This window comes from Sparus aurata, chromosome 6 (assembly GCF_900880675.1).
Source record: "Sparus aurata chromosome 6, fSpaAur1.1, whole genome shotgun sequence".
Classification (NCBI taxonomy): domain Eukaryota; kingdom Metazoa; phylum Chordata; class Actinopteri; order Spariformes; family Sparidae; genus Sparus; species Sparus aurata.
In genome coordinates, this window is record NC_044192.1 from 34,867,457 (window position 1) to 34,889,922 (window position 22,466).

Below are 22,466 nucleotides of genomic sequence, written 5' to 3' on the forward strand. Positions count from 1 at the left end.
ATGATTAATGCCTAAATTAGAAAACTCTCAAAATGTTAAGCCTTCATAGCAGGAGCATGTTTTTCTTTGGAGAAAAGAAAGTGTCGAGTGTGATCCCAGTAAGTCACCTGTCCACGTGATAGTGAAATCTTAACTGCTGACTCAAATGAAAAAAATTTCTGCTTAAAGTTCTTTGCATCATTGCGTGGCCACACAAAGGCAAAGCCTGACATTCCTTTGTAATTGAGACATCTATCATATGGCACGTTTCTCTTGACCACTTAGAAATCACATACAGGACCGGAGAGTTTTCAAAGCAGCCGAGGGGCAGCCCATTTTCATCTGTGATTACTAAGTGAGTGCAGTATGGCCATGAATGCAGTTAGACTGTAACACTCTGCAGGCATTGTTTTTAATACACTGACATTTAAATTGTGATCCCACTTGCCCTCTCCTGGGGACCAAATGCTCGGGTGGAGCTGACAAAGAACCAAGAAAACAGGGCAAAAAGTGTTCAGGGACTAGAATTTTGATAATTACATATGTAGTGCATTTTTTTTTTTTTTTTTACAATTTAAGTTATGTATTTTCTATATTTTTAGGCTTCAATATGGCACATTAATCTCCTTCATTTTTAAAAATTTTTTTTTACAATACACAATTAACACACAATTAATAAATGATATGTTTGTTGTTGATTTGTCTATAGTTGATAGTTATTTCACTGTTAACAAAACATGAATTGCTCTCTAAACCGTCTATTAAGCACCTGCTTCATTTTCATGTTCCAGCTGATGTTTAGAAAACCTTGTAAATGGTTAATAAAAACCATGTAGTTCATCTAAAAACAATTATTTGGATGCATAGGTGCTATTTTTTATAAATAACATCATGAAAATAGCTTGCACAAAGAAACGTTCACAAACAAGAAAAGAGCCTTTTGCACTTCATCAGCACCTGCAGCTAAACTTGCTGCTGCTGGTTCTGGCTTATGTACAGCACACATACTGAGGCTTAGCAACATTCTACAGCATGTGCAGGAAAATTTTTATCGTTCATTAGATAAAAGTTGTGTCAGCATTTACTGTAAAATCAGACAACAAGACAATTGCGTCTTATTTACCGTAATTAACGTGCTGAAGTAGTTTCTAATATCTCCTTTTTGCTCTCGGGCATCTTGCAGCTGAATTCCTGTAAATCCGACTGCTTCACTTGATATAAACATGTAGCCAAATACTGTCTTTTTCTTGGATTGGTAACCTTTGACATTATGCTTAGAATGACTTGTGGTTTTTAAACTTGACTCACGAATTCTTGTGAGCTCTTTGTTTCTCTAATGTTAAGTAAGTGTACATGATGAATGTTACTTTTACACTCAACATTGTTTTTCGTAAACTGGGCCCCTTGTTTATACCCCACTGATGCACCACTACGCAAGTTTTTTTTCCATTGTAATTATCTACTCTGACCTCATATTGGTTCCCTCACTACATTGCCTCAAATTGCAAGTGTTGAAAAACGTTGTGTTTTTTCATCCCAGCCCTTATGTTCCCACCACTTCTCAACGAAAAGTGACGCCCTTGTTTGGATGGCCATTATAAATGTGCAGCTGATGCTTACAAATGTTTTAAATTGCTCAATAAATGTTTTCTAAAGCATTTAATTATTTAATGTTGAAATAATTATTACCTGAAGATTTATTAACTACAATCAAACCATTTATTAATGATGGTTATTACAGAGTGTTACCGATCTTCTTAGTTCTCAAGTGAAGAAAACTGAATTTTGGAATATTCAGCCTAACTTTTTTTTTAATAAAATTCATTTGAAAAGAGATTAAATTTTTTTCAAGGCCATGTTGTTCACTCATTATGAATAAATACAGGTTTTCTTTAAGACCTCCAATATAAACAAAAAATAGAAGATTTTTTTATGGTGTCTGCACTAAACTGACTTACACTGACTCACTTTGTCCAAATAATCCTAGTCATTGCTTACATTAGGAAATTACATATACATAAAGTAATGGATGTTATTACTCATTTTGAACACAAAAGTTATTATTATTGTTATTGTTATTATTATTATTATTATATTTCATAGTTATTTTTGACCCATGCTTGGCTGTAGTTTACCTTCTTTTGAGTTCAAGATTTTGTATCTATAATTCTACTGAAAACGGTCTCACAGTAAATGACTGTAAGTCACTGTGCGCTGGTTTTGTCCCACTTTGTTTTATGTCAAGTGTGTGAAAATGATCCTAAGAGGAAAAACTATGTGATTGTTTCATTTGCTGATGTCAGAGCACTTTGCGTTCTTGTGTTAACAATTAGCTAACAATAACAACTCACTTTGATGCTAACCAGTGTGGACAACAACTTTCAACAGCTACGCGGCTTCACTGCACCCCCACAACTCACACACACACACATTAAAAGAGAGAGATCTGATTGAGAAATTAATTAAAACATCAATGTGAGGAGATGCAGATTCCCAGGAAGATCTGCACGCATTTTACTTTTGTGAAATCAATTGTGTCCAGATGTGTTATTAGGCCAGGATTAAAATAACAGGAAGCACGTGGCATAATGTATGAAGGCTTCACATAAATCCCTATTTATGTAATCAGTCTTTAGTTATACAAGTAAGGGTTAATTGACTTATTTATATTGGAAACACACATTTTGAAACTAATTCTTATATTAGAATTAAATTCTTATAATAAATAATGTAGAATATTATTAATATTAATATAATAATACATTCTTATAATCTCCACATTGATGTTCACATCCCCTCTTAAAAAACAAGTTTTAATTTTCTTTGTTGCAAGTATTCTGATCAAATCTGGATGTAATTGAGATTAACAAAGACACTAGAGACAGAATTATAATATGTATGAAAAGCATATTGACTTTTCAACCTTTAAAGGAAAATCATCTACATATGCAGATCATACAAAAACACAACAGCTATATCCTGCATTTGCAGTCGGCTTGAACATTATTGCATTCAGTTGACTTTTTGTTACATTTATATCTTTTTTGACTCCATCTAGTGGTATAGACTTGCCGTTGCTTAAGACTTTGTTAATAATACCGCCTGTGAAACAGATTTAAGAACAAAGTCACTGTGTGAGACAGGATGAGTCAACAGGAGGAATCATTTTGAGCCGATTCTGTATGAATTTATTTTGTATCTAAACTTTGCATCACCTGCTCAGGATGGTGAAAAGACATCCTTAAGTACTTATGCACTTTACATTAATACATTTTTAATGGTGTTGACTTTGGCTTGGTCTTAATTAATGACTTGGCTGAAGCAGTTGCTAAAGCTCTGTGAGACGAGACCCTAAAGAGAGCTCAGGCTGATTTGTTGTAAAAAAAAAAAAAAAAAAACTGAGCCAGATCAGTTTGTGATCAGTCTGAAACTGGACTTGATGCAACTACAAGGCATGACAATGTGAAGCATGAAAAACATGTTTAGTCGTCACCACAGAATCCGTCACATTGCAAAGTGGGAGAGGCACACATTACAAAGTAGGTTTTCCACAGTAACTGTATTGCAAAAGTAAACAAGGCTGACAATCATATCATTCAACAATAATATGTTTGTTCCTCGGGATTTGCCGTTGTCTTTAAAAAAGTGAGCCATGATCTCAAACAGAATTATCTAAATACAGAAAAATATAGATTCAGGTCAAAAAGGATTGTAAATACTTACTAGTACTGTAAATAACAGTAAGGGAAGACAGCTACAACAGGTATCATTCACTGTCCTGGCACAGTGGATGCATTTAATAGGTCGGACATACAAAAATAAACCACAACAAAGCAACACATATATTGTACAAATAAAAACCTGAAAATATGTCCCACTGACTTTGATCGGAGCGCATGTCATACTCTATCTGAGAAGTGGACAAATGGTGACTAAAACATGGTCGCTATGGAGTAAAGTACATTAAACGGTTTTCAAAACGTTCTGACCAAAGTATAACTATGTGATGGAGGCGTGAACGCCGCTGCGGACAGCTTTAATATTAACAATAATAATCATAATAATAAAATGTCACGCTGGAAATGTTGACCATGATGATACTGATATTGAGTGAAGACAGGATGGAGATAAAAAATGCTATTGAAAATTCTAATGTGTAAAATGTCCGTCATGCCCTCCAAACACACACACATCCAGAAAAAACAAAACAAGGTAGAAACAAATATTGTCTGCTTAGGGTAATTTCACAATTATTCAAAAACCAAAAAACTCTTTAAGAATTGTACAAGTATAAAAAAGCTACAAACATTAATAAATTACATCACTGACACATAAACACTTCACAAGGTGCTAGTAAAATAATTCTGAAACCCTTCAGGATACTAGAACTCGAACAAGAGGCTGGTCATAGAAACTTTAAGTCTTTTTTTTTTTTTTTGCTCTTTTTATAGAATTTTTTCCTCAAAGCTTCGTCTCTTGTTCAAACAGAATCACAATACAACTAGCTTTGTGTATGTAAGGCCATATGACAATAAAATGTTTTATTTCTTCAGTTGTTTTCCAGGCAACACCTTTAAATTGACCACAACAAATCAAGTTAAAAATGAATCTCTGCTATTAAAAACAAAACAAAATAAAGGTTCAAAAATTAGGACTATACTGTATATCCATATATATATTTGTATTCATTTATTCATAATTAGCAAAACCGGTAAAAATGTAGAATTAAGCCTTAAGGGGAAAGGATACAAAAAGTAGGAATTTAAAAGGCTATGTACAAGCTACATTCTATATACTGTGTGAAGCTGTAAAAATGCAGAGATGAGTTGTTGGTGCTGCCTGTGAAAGCAAGAGAAGAGAGAAAGTATCCCCATGTAACTGCAGACCTGACATGGATGAGGCTTATCATGGGCGACAGGTCCCACGTAGTGTCAGAAATCCTATGCACACCAAATCCTGTTCAGCAGGCCTCCGCTATTCCTATGTTAGCCTACAAACATCCTGACACTGCTGCTGTTTGATACACTTTGTGCTTTAAAATTGTTCCATGAAGTTTCCTATCTATGACTCCACACAAATAAATAAATATCATGGCTGATAGTGCTCTGCAAAAGTAAGTGTTAACAGAGAGAGATAAATGCTCGAGCTGACCTAAATCAAGACTAGCAGTATCTCCGCTGGGAAAGAAAAAAAAGGATTCCATTTCAACCCACCGATCATCAGTGTGGCAATGATAAGCTGCATCCATATAGTAGGAATTAATGAGTAAAATCCCCAAACCCTGACCCAAGCACACATGCAACTGAATACATGCAAGGGATACTTTCAAAAATCTTGGAATGACTGCAATGTACTTCCACTTTATGTTTTAGCAACCCCTGATAGACTGACAGCTGTAGTAAAATGAGACATGTTCTCTTAAAAAATATTTATAGTAGGTTCTGTACACTTTAATATCTGAAAGTTATAAAGTATGAGTAGAGGCAAAAACCTATTTGAGTGATGTTCTTCTTAGAAATTGAAAAATGCATGATTTTCTTTTTTTTCCATTGTTGGCTTTAATTAGTGAACAGGGGGTGAGGTTGGGATGGGACCCAGCTCAAGAATTCCCAGTCCGACAGCAGTCCGCTGCATGCTACAGGAGGAGCTTTCCATTTCGATGGATCTTTAAAATCTTTCCAAGTCTCTGTTTGGCTGTTGCCATGCCTTTCTTTAGCCGCTTTGCTGTGAAAAGAACAAGAAAAGACAGAACATAGAGAGTATTAGTATCCTACTGCAGTAAAAACTTTGAATAGTTTTCATATATAAACTCTGTACTCCCTTAAGAATTTTTTTTATACAAATACCTGCCTGCATGGAGTTTCATAAACATGGGTTTTTAAAGGGACTTATTTTTTTCAATAACCCAAAATCTAATTGAAAAATCCATCCACAAAGGGTGATGCTAACTTCCAGTTTAGCCAACAAAAAAAACACATCAGTGCATTCTATTTGCTAGCTAGAAGTCTTCTTCTTCCTGCCTTCACGCAGGAGCACTGGTCCATTATTGCCACCACCTGTTGATAAGTGGAATAATGTCAAACCATAGAACGCTTCAGGGATGTTTTTGTTGGCTGTTGCTCTGGTACCCTCGCATTAGTTTTTTTCTCAGAAAATAACTCTGTGGATAACACAAGTTTATGATATTTACATGTTTTGTTCAGTTAGATCATCTTCATGTTTATAATCTTTTGAAGCATAAATTGAAATTGCCAGAAGTAGAAAGCTAAAGTCAGGCTGTAAACAAACTGAGGTCACATGACTTCAATGTCACCAAAGCCTCCTATGACACTATTCTATACACACATAAGTATACATCGATTTATCTTCAAGTTGAGGTTGGAATTGTTTGAAATAAAGATGCATAGCGAGTAAATGAGCCTCTGTATTTTGTGTGATGACGTTTAACCTCTGTAGTCTCATTTAGCATCTTGTCAGCGACTGCCTATTTTAACACATATAAGTATTTTATAATTCAATCACGACACAAATAACTGATAATGTTAAAATCTCTTAAGCTTGTATTGACCACTGATCTTATTTCAGGCATTTTACCAGAAACCCATTGACTTCAAGACAAGGAAAGGTTTAGGACTCATTCCTGTAGCTCTATTGGCAGATACGTTTACCAACACACTAAAAACATTGCTCCATAGCACCACTAGTGGTCAAAACCTACCTTAAAGCAAAAAAAAATCTAATGGCAATTTGTATTGTAGTTCATCTCAAGTGCCAATCGAGGTCAATCATTCTCACAGATACGTTAATGTTCTTTTTAATAGAATTGTCAGTCATTTTAGGTCATGTCATTTATGATGAGAGAAACTGATCTTCACTGTCTTATGAAAGTGCATATATTAAACCAAAACAGTTGTTAACTACAGTAGACAGACAACCTGGTTGGCCCAGGCACACTTAGTTCAGTTCAAAAACCTTATCAGAGGCTTTCTCAGACTACGTTGAAAACAAGGTGAGGAAGTTCCACTGCATTTATCCGCGGCACCAGTCATTTACACATGCCACACAGATTTACAATTTACGAAACTGTCTGACAAGAATGATTCGCTTAGTCATCAGCTGCCACACCGAATCATGACATATTACAGGTGCAGTTTATGATCTATGCTTTGTAACTGGGATTCCTCTAGGTTTTCTAAATCATTTTGTATCGATTATAGGGAAATATGACTTTCCTTGAAAAAACTACTCCAATTAAACACAAATGAATATTAATTCAATATTTAACTGTGATCTGAAACATCATCCTCCATGTATATACACAGTATATATTTAATTGTATACTTGCCTGTACACACGTTTCAACTAAAATGTTCAATATAATTTAAAAGATGCTCCATCAGTTAACAAAACCAGCCATGCTATAGTCTGTGAGGGTGTACTTAGGCATAGTGGTGCTTTGAGCTAAAAGCCAATATCAGCATGCTAATATTTGCTAATTAGTTCTAAACACAAAGTGAAACTGGGGCTAATGGGGATGCCATTATTTTGCAGGTATTTGGTGGTAAACAAAGTTATACATTTCAACTAGATGACAATTCAGGGGCTCACCAACGTCATTACAATTCAGCAGCCTGGCGAGAACTTCTGTACTTCAGAATTTCATGCTGACATAGAGCTGACAGTTCTCCAGCTAACTGATGGCACTGATGCAGTCCAACCAGCCTAATATTGCTCACCTTTGGCATCTGCTGACCCCCCGCGATCCCCCTTCACCATGCTGCTGCTGTTGGTGCTCGTGGAGTTGGTGCTGTTATTGGGGGAGGACATGGATGGTCGCCTCTGGCTGAGAAAAACTCCTGGCGCCATGGGTTGAGGCCCTGCCGGTGACTTCACTGTCCCAGTGCTGAACTCGTGGTCTGTCAGGCTGCCATCTTGGGAATCCAGATTGTGTTCCGGTGAGCTGCTGTCCTGAGAGATTTTCAGGGGCTCCTCCATTACTATTGCCTTCTTTTTGGTGCTTTTCTTCTTCTTCTTGGTTTTCTGCTGCTCCTCCTATTGGTACATTATTTTTTGTTAAGCAATACTTACAGGAATAGCTACGTGTATTAGTTACAATTATTATATATAAATATGAATAAATTCAATGACACACCTGATGAGAAAGCTTAGCTGCAGCTGCTGCTAGCCCTGTTTCTATGGAGGCCACTCGAGCTCCGTCTCTCGCTGGCCGCTCCTGTCGAGGAACTGACGGTCCTACACGGGCTGTGATGACCAATGAATGTCATGATCAATATAACGTTTTACAAACAAACTAACTTCATAAAACTGTAAAGTGCTCTACTTCCATTAGCAATTACCTGTCGGGCTATAAGGAGTGTCGTCGCTGCTTTTCCGTTTTTTCGATCTGGATTTGAAAACAGGATTATCCTCTTCTGACTCCAACGAGGGGTAAACTAAAATCAAAAGATGTAACAGATTAAATTACTAACATGGCATGCATGTAGGAAAATTAAACCCTACCTGCCATTATTACCCATATTGAAGCTTACAATGTGACTTCAGTGCACTTTTTTTATACTTCCCGTGCATCTAAAATGGTCGAAGTTTCCAGTGACAGCATGCCAGACAGCTGTGAGACAGCTGTTTTGAGCCGCCTTCTCTCTGCCTGCTCACAGCAAAGCCATTTCAATCTAGACATTTTAATATCTGATAATTGGATGATCACAATCAAAAATGCCCTGTTTACAGAAGACTGTGCCAATGTGTGAGAAAAGCTTCAGGCTGAAGATTTCCGAATGAGAATGTTCGTGCTACGAACAACTAAGTAGACATTAATTAGAAGTTCAAAAAGCATGTCAAATAGCAATTCGGAACTAGCGTTAATGGCTTATTAACAAGCTGGGAGGGGGCAAACAGCTGTGTTTGGATGGAGGTCACAGGGAAAACATTTCAGCAGAAAAAAGATCACAAAATGGAGCAACACGAAAGGGCAGCTTCGGAGAGGAAGCATGAAAAATAAACATAAAGCCTATCATCTACTCCTAATGAAATGTCCCAGGCAACTTTAGAATTAGGGATCCACGTGTTGATCCATCAGGGGTCAATCTGTTTTTAACCACAACTGTTAGAATCAGGCATTGCAGATCATTATTCTCTCATTCGTCTGCTCAAAATTAACCCTGTTACATTAGGCTGTCCCCAGTGAGCTCCAGTCACCTTTTTTAAAATTAAAATAAAGCGGAAACAAGAAGAATGTGTAGGTTTACCATAATCTGAGTCCTTGAAACATGCGTCCATGTGATCCTGTTCGTCATCATAGTCCAGACTCTCAATACTGCTGCTTTTCCTGGGTTTCTTCGGGAGCCGCTTGGTGGGTCGCTTGCTGTTGTTGTTACCACTGCCACCGGCTCCTCCGCTGGCCTTCTTGCCTGTCTGCATACTGTGCGAGTTGGTCTTCGACTGGCTATTGTTTTTGGACTGGGTGTTGCTCCACGGCTGCTGCAAGCTGTCTGAAGACGACAGGTTGGCCATGGACAGCATGCCCTGAATGGCCTCCTGTGTGCTGGGAGATGCAGGTGGCTGACTGTAAGTACGTCAATAAAAAATACACAACAACACAGCCATTACACAGCAGTCGACATGCTGGCAGGAGTGATGAGAGACTGAGAGAAATAACTGAAAAAGACCTTAAAGTCTATGTAAAGTTCACGAGTTGTGCCTTTCATTATCATTTGACTAAAAAACATTAAATACCGAATCTGAAGGTAAAACTATCAAATCTAAATATCCTCCTAGGACCAGTGATCACCTAAGAAGCACGCAAGAAAATATATACACACCTATTAAGTTTTTAACTGCTCAGCAAAGTGACTATCAAACACTGCTACGAGCAAACGAACCATGTTCACTTCATTCCATCTTCAAAGCCCCAAAACAATTAGATGAATTAACATATTGCAGCATTTCTTTCTTTCTTTCTTTCTGCTTGTTTGTAGCTTTCAGTGAAAGTGGAAACAGACCATCAAGAGCTGAACTAAACAGCAAACAGCACAAGGCAAAAGGAAGACGCCTGGGGCCCCGCAGCATTTGATCAATTAAGGTGGAATGAAACAAACATTGACTTAACACAAACTGCTGACAGAATCTTTGTAAATTGTTGCTCCAGTCACTAGTTGATTTTTCAGCTTGAAACAAAGTTATAGAATTCAGCTTTTTCATCCAATTATTTCACATTGGGATAACGTTTCACGTTATTTACAGAAAGGACAAAAGGTTCCTTGGGAGCCATTAAGAGAGTAACGCTGATCATGTAGTCCAACCCAAGTGTGTTTAGATGTAAAGTTTCCACTGGTGTAGAAGATAATAGAGTGAAGAAACAGAACGTAATGACACCGGGGGGTCAGTAGGGGTGGTGAAAAAAATTGATTATTGATTAATCGCGATTATAATATTGACGATTATGAGTCGATTATTAAATTTCCAAAGATCGATTTTAAAAAAAAATAGATATAAATGTATTTATTTTTAATTGTAATACTAACCGGAGTCATCCTCTTACTGGCTTCTGCTACATGGTCCACAGTCTGGAGCCAAGATATGTTACTCCATCCCGGAGCTTTTTCACGCTTAAATTGATTCCAAATCTTTACAAGGAGACAAAGCTTTCCGTGCAAGAGTCCCTCAACTCTGCTCACAGGGTAGCAATAATGTGCGATGCCTGGACATCCAGAGCTACAGTCTCATCTGTGACCGTTACAGCTCAATATGTCAGCAGTTAATGGAAGCTAATGCCCTACGTACTTCAGACGAGAGCTAGGGATGATAGCCACACAGGCGCAAATATGTGTGAGTTTCTCAAAGCAATGGCAGACGAGTGGGGAATAGAGAAACACAACCTGGTTCTCGTCATGAACAATGCTTCTAACATGAGTCCGGCTGCTGCGCTTGGCAACTTTCATTTAACAGTGAAAGACTACATTTAAAACAACGTAAAATATAATAATTTTGATATTACAGTTACACTATACAATATTGAAGGTGCTGTGAGGTGTTACTCAAAAAAGAAGTAAAATAATTCAGCAGCTGACTGATGTTAAATGGAACATCAATAATCGTTAATAAGTCGAAAATCGCTTTGTAATCGAATCGAGACTTCAATAGTTGGAATCAAATCGAATCGGGAAATTGGGCTGATTAACCACCCCTAGGGGTCAGTCTACCTGTTGGCGCTGTAGTCGATCCCACCCACTTGCTTGCTGGCCTGCAGCAGGTCAAGAATCCCTGCAGCGGTGCTACTCTTCTTCTTCACCTTGGAGTTGCGGCTTTTGACCTCAGGCTTGGCCTCTGTGTCTATATGCAGAGTCTCATCATCTGATGAGTCAACACTCTGAAGTTGAGAAAGAGAAAGAGACATGAGACACACAGTGACAGAGGAATATGGTGCTGCAACAAAGTGAATGCAGTTTCTCTGGATTTGGTTCCTTTGTTTTCACTTTTAATTAACTCCAATCGAGGGGGTTATGTTTTTACCCATGTCTGTCTGTTTGTTGGTTGGTTCGTCAGCAGGATTACCCAATACACAAACTACAGAATGGATTTCCTCAAAACTTTTCTCAGGTAATGCATAGATGTTGATGAAAAGAATCAGGCATATTTAGGTGGCTGGTATCTATGATGCATATGCATACATACGGGTGGTTTAACATTTAGAGTGATACAGGACTATCAAGTTTGGTATTGGATTAGGCTTGATTCTATCAAAAGGGACTGTTGGGCCCCTTGAATACAATCAGGCGGTATACCCTCTACTGAGTGCCATTCTAATGTCTAACGACTCTTTTCCTGCAGGTTCATTGTCTATTATGTGCCTTTGGTCAGAATGACCCAATAGGAGCTATGTTTCCTGAAGTCAACAACTTGTACTCGTGCATCAGTACTAGGGGTGGGACGATACGGGTAACTCACGATTCGATACTGTGACGATATTTGGCCCACGATAATGATAATATCACGATACACGATATCTGCAATATTCGATATATTGCAAGAAATTTCATCAACAATATATCATGATACGTGTCTGAAAAAGAAAAACGTCTTATGCATCCATTGCATTTATTTTATTTTATTTTCTATACATTTAATATGCCTTGATATGTCCAGGTTGACCCAAAGCACTTTTATGTTCCCACTTCCCAGGCACTGGATGGGTGAACATAACTCTGCACATAATTGGTTGCATACTGAAATGTGCCCAATATTTCATTTAATTGTTATGTTATTCTTATCTTGTTTAGCTATTGTTAAACTAAAACGGGCCCAAGTTTACATAAAACAAGTTGCTACTGACTTTTCAGTATCAGAAAGCACTGTCCTGGTTTACATAAGACATGTTATTAATGTTCATGCACTTTAATGTGTCCAGGCAGCTCAGGGTTCTCTCCAGACGGTGGAAAAGCGGCGCTGCGCCGTTGTACTCATTTTCAATGTTAGCTGCTTTACAGCGGGTGTTGGTGGGCTGCCGCGGTCTTCTCGTTAAAAAAAAGCGCCCCCCCGCTGACGGTGACGAGCGTCCGTTCGTCCGTCGGTCCCCCGGCTGACGGCGAGGAGCCGGGGGACGGATGGACGAACGCTCCCCCCCGCTGACGGCGATAACGACCGCACCAGTGTTCTCCCGTCATCTGTCTCGTAAAAGCCAAAGTGGGTTCACACTTTAGAGTGGAAACTTGCGGGTGGGTCTTTGATTTGTTTTTCGTTTGTTCGTATTTTCCGCCATTCTTGCATCTGTTCTTCTTCTGTTGTTAACTCGTCTTCTTCACCGGCCGCTGCTTACGCCTACTTTACCCTCATTTACGGGATTAGCGCCCCCACAAACAGGACAGGAGAGATTAAATACTGACGGTGACGACGGGGTAAATCCATAATGTGTGTTGTAATAAACTATCGATATTTGCCGTAAGTGTATCGATTATTTATTGCGACAGAGAGCACAACAATATATTGCAAAATCGATTTTTTTTCCCCACCTCTAATCAGTACCATTAAACACTTTGTAGCCATTTTCCTGTTGCTATTTTTTATTATGTTTGGCTAGCAATGTACTGTAGTAAGATGATATCTCAGTTTTTAATCCAAATGTTTAATTGGTCACTTGGTATTCCAACCATGGAAATTGTTTGTCAGTGAGCACAACAGCAGACCAAATAAACCCCTGAATACATCAGAAATATGTTTCATGGGTCTGCAACAAGGCTAGTTTTAGAATTGCAGCCACCTCGATTTTCCCCTATCAACAAAAGGACTTTTGGCCACCAGCCAGGTTCCAAATCGATTCCCAGCCACAGATTCTTGGTGTATATCCGTTTTTAGCTGTGTCACGTTTAGACTGTTTGATCTGAGTGTGGGGAGACGCCCCTTGTGGGTCCCAAGAGCATGTGCAGAGGTTCTACCTCTGAGATATGTCTATGCTTTTTTGGTCTATACAGTAGGAATTGTGTGACAAAAATATCTGAAGTTGATACAAAGGGCTGCAGGGCTAGATAGATAAATGCCAATAAGAATTAAATCAAACATATTAAATATCATATAAAAATAAGAATTTTAGAGAAAATAAATCTCAAAGCAAAAAAAAAAGTCATCTCAAAATAAAAAATGTTGAACTTTGAAACCAATTATTTGCATAACTGTAAAACTATTGCTATTTTACTTTTTTGGTGGCATGTCCTTTTGCTGACTGTGAATCTTTCTCGATTATCAGACCCATGTTCTTATTTGCAGCTTTGTAGTTAAGCAGCTTTCTGCTTCGCTTGACATTCTGGCACAAACCGTTTATGTGGATGGGGTTTTTCAGGCATGTGTCCCCACTGGCTAATGGTTGTTTAAGTGACAGCTCAGTGCCCCAGAGCATAGATGAGATCAATCCATACGGGCACTTGCTTCACGTCCCCACCCCCTTTTGGGTGAAAACAATCCTTCATTCGGTGCAGGAATAATGTGCCAATTCTCTGCATCGCAATCTGTAGCCCTTTTCACACTAGGGCTGGGTATCACCAGGTACCTCGCGATACGATACTATCACGATATTTTGCTCACGATAACGATAATATCATGATACAGCGATTCTGTGATAATCGATATATTGCAAGAAATTTCATCCACGATACATCACGACATCTGTGTCACTGAAGAAATTCAGAATTTATTGACTGCACTGAATCCATTTCACAGGAATTACAAAACATTGTCAATCAATTTCACATGAATGACAGCCAAGTAAACAAAGAGTATATTGCACAGTGTCTCTTCTTAACACACACACTGACTACAGCTATCATTAAATATCTATATGTGTGGGTTTCAGAGCTACTTAAACCATTTTTTAAATTTGATTTGGTTGTATACCTATGTTTGAATAAAGATAAAGCTGTCCTCCGAAGAGGGGTGGTGGTGGTGGGCCAAAAAAAAAAAAAAAAAAATATATATATATATTTTTAAATATCGATATTTGGCACCAGTGTATCGATAACGTACCTCAAGACGAAATATCGCGATATATCGTAGTATCTATATTTTGGCACACCCCTATTTCACACAGAGACTTTGCATTATCTCCACATTCATTTGTTCACACAGAACCAAGCAGCTCCGGTGTAAAGCCCCACCGTGTGTCAATTCATACAGCAAGCCGGCACTACAGATCCAAAAAGAGGCGTGACGGGACACATCGTGACATTGACATCTGTGTGATTTTTTAAAACATTTTTATCCCGGTCTCCCTGTTAATCTAAGCTAAAAACTAAAATGTGCCCGTTGACTGTTTATAATTATATGAATGTAGTTACAATGAGTTGTGATCTAGATCCTGACCCAACATGCATCCTGGAAAGTGAAGTTACGTTCTTGGCTCTAAATTACAAAATTACATAATTGCCAGCAGTGGACACTGTCTGACTCTCTCACTCGCAGGGAGGGACGCTGTTTTTTGTGGGGGAAAGTTCATTGAAGTCTCGGACGGGAGGGCTGACCATTGCTGAGATTTCTTTTCAAGACAGTAACTACAGCAACACAATAGTTGCTGCAGTCAGACACTGTTTTTCGTTCACATGTAACATGTAACTCCTGTGTATAATACGGACCTGTTATACAGCCTTGTACGTTTAACTTTTTAATTTAAAACTCTCTTGCATTTAATAAAATGACCACCAAACTAGAGACACGCGATAAATCCCAGAGGATCAGAATCCACGGAGCAGTTGCCTGCCTGAAGTTAACTGCAATACTAAGTGATGAAATGGTTTCCAGTGACTTCTAATCAGTTAACACAACAGCATCTGGCATAAGTTTCCTTCATTGTCTGCCATTTTTCAGTAACAGAATTGTTTCTGTATCACTGTTTTAGTGTCAACTTTATTCACTGTATTGGTGTTGAGAGGATCGGTCTGATAGGAGGGGCAAGGAGAGTATGATTTGAATATCTGCATACTAAAGAGGAAATGTCACTCATGACCTATGCAACTCCCAACAGCAAGTATCTACTCTTGTTTTATCACTTAAAACAAATTTTAACTTGTTTTTCCTGTCTGCCAGAATGCTTCTGGAATAAATGGCTAATGTCAGCCATCTATGAGCTATTACAGCTAATGTTAGCTACAATAGATAATGTCAGCATCATTCTGGATCCCACTCATGTTCTCACAGCTTCTCCCAGTCTTCTGCTGCCCCTGTCAGGAACACTCATCCTCAAGATCTCCTTGTCAAAGTGTCTATGCACTCAGGCTGCCCTGCAGTTGCTCCACCATTCTGCCTGTTCACCCAACGTGCCCTGGAACAGTGTATGTATGTTTACCGGGGCAACTTCACAGTCCGCTACATCAGCTGGCTGCTTGTTTTAAACAACCACGAGAAAGCACAAGCACAGCCCACTAACACCAGAAAGCCACCGAACATAGAGTTAGGAAATAATAACAGGTCAGTTACGCTGAGAGATTTTTGTGGCCCTGGTAGTCCATTGGACAAGAGGGAAGGAGATCAGTGGGATGGAAATCCACATCTGAGTGCCTGTTCTTGGCTGTTCTCCTGTGTCCACACCCCCCTGGGCGACCTGGCAGTCTATTGTACAGTACAATCAGAGACAGTGGGCCACAATGAATTTACTCTTTAGGCAGACTACAAAAGAGACAAGAATTGGCTATCTACCATCCTAACTATGTTCAGAGGCGCACCAGGCAACTGGTGTAAATGAGTTGTGCTTGTGTTCTTCTTGCGGTTGTTCAGATGGTTGTTTAAAATCAACAACCAGCAGTGGAGCCGACGCAGCAGACTGTGAGCTGCGAACATGCCTCCAGGGTTGCTATCACAGCTGAAGTGTCTCTGGGCTCATTAGCTGTTCCACCATCCTAGCCTGTAGGCTCTCCTTAACAAGCCCAGAGACAATCATTGAAGAGTTATCAGTATGTATACATTGAGTCTGTTTCGCTCTGCCATTGTTGATCACATAGATCCTAAAGTTAGGTATGTTAGCAGTCATTAGCTAAAGTTAGCTGTGATAGCTGACACTTGAACAGAGCTTGAACCAGCAGGACTGCCTGACTAGAATAACCTCAATTAAAAATTAACTTGAAAAAACACCAGCGGTGAGAAATAGACTTAACATACCCGTGGTTTGGAAATTTAAGGTAAACTCGCCGAGGAGTTGGCCTTACTAGTATGCAGATATGCAAAGCACACTGTTCTTGCCCCTCACATCAGAAACTTCCTCTCTACACCAAAACAGTGACAGAAAGTTGACATTGAAAATCAGTGAAAAACATCTGACATAGTAAAAATCCTGTCACTGAAGAAAGACTGGAAGATTGTCATTGAAAAACACACCAATATCCAAATATCCAAATAAAAAAGAAGACATTTTAATATCTGGGTTTTACTTTTTACTGAAATCTATTTAAGTGCTAAAAATGTGCTTCACTGCATATTTAACTTTTTCAGATACAAATGTTTGAAATGCCAGTGTTTCCTTTGTTAGTTCAGGTTTTGTTTTCATTGACACACTGTATTTTCCATGCCAGAATTCACTGTCACTGTTCTGGTTTCATAGTCCCCAGCTTATTTTCCCAGAATAACAAAACAAAAAACAAACAAACAAGCAAACATTTGAGCTTTTAAGGATCATTGCAGTATATATGAAAAAAAAAAAAAAAGATTTGACGACATAGTTGTGATTGTCCAATATTAGCATTGACTTTTTATCATGACAACATTGATTATCTTCAAGTTGTTAACTCAAAGGTGATGTCATCTGATACATACCTTGGTCATCAAGGGTTGGAACTTTGTTTTCTTGGCTGGTTGAATGGGTTCTTTGATGTCTGACAAAACTGGGAAAGAAAGGGATTTCTTCATTGATCAGTTAAAACTCATGCATATGTTTTCATTACATAGCATATAGTTAATATGGGTGTTTATATTTTGTATCACTGCCAATACGATACGATACCTACTTATAACAACAACAAAAAAGCTAAAAAGAGAGATGTTTTATTTTGATAAATTCAAACATGTTCTAACCTAGCCTGAAAATTCCCATTATATTCTATCATTCCACAGGTTATTATGCTTAGTTTTTGATTGACCAAATCTATTCTGCCACTAGCAATTTTAAATGATACTGACACTGTGGCAGATAATGCTAGAAGCAGTTTTCCATGATTTATGTCAGTAGTCTTTACTTCTGCTAAGGCCCTTTTTGAGGCCATTTTCCTGTTTTCTATTTTTCACAAGCTATTTGATGTCTCAATTTTTAATCTGGCCTACAAAGATATGATTGGTCAATTGTTTTTCTAAAGAGGGAAAAGAGTTGTGAGTGAGCACAAGAGCAGACCTATTTAAACTCAAAACGTGTAATTTATCTTGTCTCTTTATCAGAACAGAACAAAAGACATAAGTAGCGTGGGATCATGATAGTTGCTGTCAACATTGTTAAACCACGGCTGATTATAATCAGACATGTAATTGTTTCAAATTGTTTTAAAATTCATGTCATGTTAAGTCTATTTGCTGACTTCCTTCTTTACTATCTGACTCTCTCCTAGAAGTTACAGTGACAGGCAACCAAATGAAATGCACTGTATCCTTTAGTAAACTTGTGAATTTCTCTGGGTTTGAACACTGTTAAAAACATTTGGGATAATGTAAGTACACCACTCAAAAAATGTGTATAACAAAAAAATATATAATAACAAAATATACAACAAAGATCTAGTTGTTTTGAGAAATCTCACATAATATATTTCTAAATGTCTAAACATCAGAGGTGTGATTCAGAGGATTCATGGCTCTGGAGCAAGACAAGTTTCACCCTTTTTGTATCCAAATATGCCAAACTGCCTTATGCATCGGTGTTACAAATTTTGAATGTTGGATCAAAAAACAAGTAAAAATAATAACCTGACCAAACATTTAATGCACTTTCTAATACTCAATGCTATAGACAGATTTAAATTGACACTTAAAAAGTTGCTAGGGTTTGATACCCAACTCTAGTTGATAGTCAAACTAAACTGAAACACTACACCAAAAAAATCCCAAATACTCACAAGAGTGATCTCTCTTCACAGTATTCTTTTTCCGCCTGATTGGGAATTCGTCAATCTTCAGCTCCCCCTCATCTGAGACATACTCATACTCATCTCTTACTGGCTTTGTTTTGTCCTCTTTTAGGTTTTGTAATGATCCAAATACGCTTGAGTTGGTCTGAGGTTTCAGCGCCTTGGAGCTGTAAAGGAAACAACAGGACAATAAAGGGGTCAATAATGCACTCATAGTGAGAAGTCTTTGAATTAGCTTTAATGGATATAGTGCTGATAGGCATATAGTTCTGTAATCATCATGAAACATTATGGAAGCAAATTTGTACCATAATCTAAATTAAAATGCATTTACAGAAATGCTTTTTCATTTTCAGAATGTAGCTGCATTTTTTGACTCATAAATAAAACTAGTAATAAATCATCCAAACTGCATTTTCATTTTCTTCTTAAAGACTGCTCATTTTGTAACTTAATTCAAATGATAAAGAAAAGGACATTTAAGATTTAATATTCAAAAGATGGCCCAGCAAATAGGTACCAAAATTCAATTTGAAATGTCAAATTTGAAAATTAAAATGCTTTAGCAGAAATGCTTTTTCATTTCAAAGTCAGAGCTGCATTTTTTGACTCATAAATAAAATTAGTAATAAATCATCCAAATTGCATTTTCATTTTCTTCTTCAAGACTGCTTATTATGTAACTTAATTCAAATGATAAGGAAAAGGACATTTAAGATTTAATTTTCAAAAGATGACCCAGCAAATAGGTACCAAAATTCAATTTGAAATGTCAAATTTGAAAATTAAAATGCATTAGACGAAATGCATTCTTGTTTCAAAGTCAGAGCTGCATTTTTGACTCATAAATAAAATTAGTAATAAATCATCCAGATTGCATTTTCATTTTCTTCTTCGAAACTGCTCATTTTGTTACACAAAGACAAAGAAAACTGCTTTTTCGTTTTGAAGCCCTCCCCCCGCAAAAAAAAATTTCAAATTCAATTTGAATTCGCAATCCCAAGCGGCGCAGGAGAGTGACGTCAGCGGCCTCTCTTCTTCTTCAGCCCCCAGTCTGACCGACCGTGCTACGCATCTACGATAGGGGGCGGCGGTGTGCTTATTCGACACTGGAGCAAGAGAAGGGACAAGAGGAGAGTGTGAAGGATGTGTAGGTAGCATAGACTGTGATACATGTTTTCAGAAACAGCGGGGAAATCACCACCATGTCCAGTTCTGTACTGCGGTCAAGCCAGCCATGGTTCGCGTTTGCTTGGTTAAATCAGCCGCACATTTTTTTTCCAGTGCGAAATTTTCTAACATTTACGGTGATATAATGAAGCCGCTCTGAAGAGCTGCTGGCAGTGACGGTGGGTCAGACTGCAGACTCACAGTCAGACCCATGAAACACACACGGTACTTTACAGTCAGTATTCCCGGTAATAAACTGAAGGTATCAGCGCTGGACCATACGTCGACGTCGCCCCCATATTGGATGTGGCAGCTCAGCCCCGTGAACGGAGTGAACTTTATAAAGCTTCTTCTACAAAGTGCTATAAGCTAATGTCTCTCTCTCTCCCACACCCACGCACCTGCAGCGGGTCACAAAATCACCGGCCGCTTTATAGCCTGGAGCCCCGCCTTTCCGAAACCCCGCTGTTCTGAACATAGACTTCAATTCATCGTAATGGCGGGGTTTCCCTTTTTTTTTTTCAAAGACCCCGCTATTCCGAAAAGTCTATTGGGGAAACCCCTCCATTCTGAAACCCCCCCACTCCGAACGGACACAATCAGAAAGGAAACGGAGGCTGCACATTTATCCTTTTTTATTTTGTGGGTTAAAACGGATCATGTAGCTGATTAACCGCAAAACAAGCCTACTTCATATTAATGACATAACGCTCATTATGCTTCAGCTGGACAAATGGCTATGTTGAATTAAAATTATTTTATCATGCTAAATATCTGAAATTGTATGAAAATTGCTCCAATGCGTTATACCGATCTTCGTGCATATTCAGACACAGCCTGATATGGGTTCTGAGCAAAGGAATGTCTGTTTTCTCCGCGACATTTGGTTAGAAACGTCATAAATAATAACATTGTTTCGAGTCGTAAACAGTTCTGTAAGTGGAAGAAATAAGAATCAATTGGGCTATTAGTGTTAGTCCTTTTTCATATAAAGTTGTGTTACAGTCGCACAGCTGGAGAACGCTAACAAAGTTAGAGACAAGAGAGACAATGAATGAAATCCTGCGAAATGATGTGCGGTCAATATGACCACTTATAGCTGAAATAGGTAAAACAAATCACATTTTCTTTTCCTTTTCTGTAATTTATATAAAAAACTATTCTCAATTAAAATACAGACACTTTTAGAAAAATGGTTAGAAGTCTGTAATGTTTGCATTTTGTTTACATCGCAGATTGATAACTTAATTGTGATAATGTTCAAAGTTATTATTATTATTATTATTATTATTATTATTATTATTTCACATAAACACACACACAGCAAGTATAATGGTACTGTGCTAGGTATTCTTTTCGTGGTTCTTGGTGCTTGGAGCAATATTGTTGTTGTGGCATTCATGCCAATAAAGCGAATTTGAAATGAATTGAATTAATAAACCTTTAGATTCTTGCCTATAGACTGATAAGTGTTGTGTTTACAAATAGCAATACATCCAGATTTCTTGATATTTGTATTGTCAATGGGAATTTAAATTTAAATGTCAGGCGATGTTTTCTTCATGGAAATTATTTTTCGGGCAAACAATTATAAGAGAGAGAGGGAGCGCAGACGGGGGATCCATTGTGTGAGAGCGGAGCGGACGGTCAGCAGCTGGATTTTGCACGCACGGTCAGTAGTATTAGTAGGTGTTTGAGGTTTATTACGTTTGCGGACATTATTACATTCAATGTAATAATGTAACAGCCTTTGCGTGCGCACAGTTTGCGTGTGTAGGCCCGTGGTCATGATAATCCGTCTATGGCTATAAGAGATGGATACACAATCAATTTCATGTAGTTTTTATGGAATCAAAAATACATAGGTAGCCTATTATCTTCTCCTCTGCTTTTTTTTTTTTTTTTTTCAAAGACAAACTGAGCAGCACTGCTCAATCCACTCAATCCGCTCCAGATCCACCCGCCCGGCGCTCCTCCAAGTGCCGACAGGACTGCCAGCTCTCCGGCGCCCCGGAGCGTGGCTTCCCCGTGCACACCCCCTCCTGATCTGACTTTGTCCGTGTTACAATAAACACTCCTTGCATCCAGCTAAAGCCTCCTGTCCGCTTCTGGGTCTCACCTTTGCTAAAGACACCTAACATTAACAGATCAAAACAGAGTAAACGGCAGCTATCCGATATCAGAGCCACGCTCCTGCCTGCTCCAGCCAGCCCCCACACACCGGCCTGTCGCCTGCGCAGCCGCGCGGAAGGGGACAGGAGAGACCTCGGCGCTGCTGCAGAGGAGCCGTGGACTGCGATAACTCTGAGCAGCATGTGAATTACAATATAATCTATTTCTCGCCTTTCCCCCGATGATCTGAATAAGTCGCTAAATTTGTCGCTAGTCGCTTTTTCGAAATAATGTCGCTTAGAGGGTCTGAAAAGTCGCTAAGTCCAGCGAGACAGTCGCCATGTTGGCAACACTGAAGAAGAGAGGCCGCTGACGTCACTCTCCTGCGCCGCTTGGTATTGCGAATTCAAATTGAATTTTGGACCTTTTTTTGCGGGTGGAGGGCTTCAAAACGAAAAAGCAGTTTTCCTTGTCTTTGTGTAACAAAATGAGCAGTTTTGAAGAAGAAAATGAAAATGCAATCTGGATGATTTATTACTAATTTTATTTATGAATCAAAAATGCAGCCCTGACTTTGAAATGAGAAAGCATTTCGGCTAATGC

At 38.5% G+C, this 22,466-nt stretch overlaps 1 protein-coding gene across 2 annotated transcripts in view; it reads right to left on the bottom strand.

The window, feature by feature from the left end:
• Positions 1–3,144: 3,144 nt before the first annotated feature.
• Positions 3,145–22,466, bottom strand: part of phf2 (PHD finger protein 2) — a 49,156-nt gene continuing 29,834 nt past the window's right edge. Inside the window, exons 15-22 of one of the 2 annotated variants that reach the window (XM_030421016.1) lie at positions 18,570–18,748; positions 17,284–17,351; positions 11,199–11,365; positions 9,246–9,541; positions 8,337–8,432; positions 8,132–8,241; positions 7,716–8,031; positions 3,145–5,703 (exon numbers count right to left, since the gene is read on the bottom strand). In XM_030421016.1, coding sequence (XP_030276876.1) covers positions 5,615–5,703; positions 7,716–8,031; positions 8,132–8,241; positions 8,337–8,432; positions 9,246–9,541; positions 11,199–11,365; positions 17,284–17,351; positions 18,570–18,748 — 1,321 coding nt within the window. In that variant the 3' untranslated portion in view covers positions 3,145–5,614. Of the gene's footprint in view, positions 5,704–7,715; positions 8,032–8,131; positions 8,242–8,336; positions 8,433–9,245; positions 9,563–11,198; positions 11,366–17,283; positions 17,352–18,569; positions 18,749–22,466 lie in introns of both variants that reach the window. The other variant, XM_030421015.1, reaches the window with a different exon arrangement.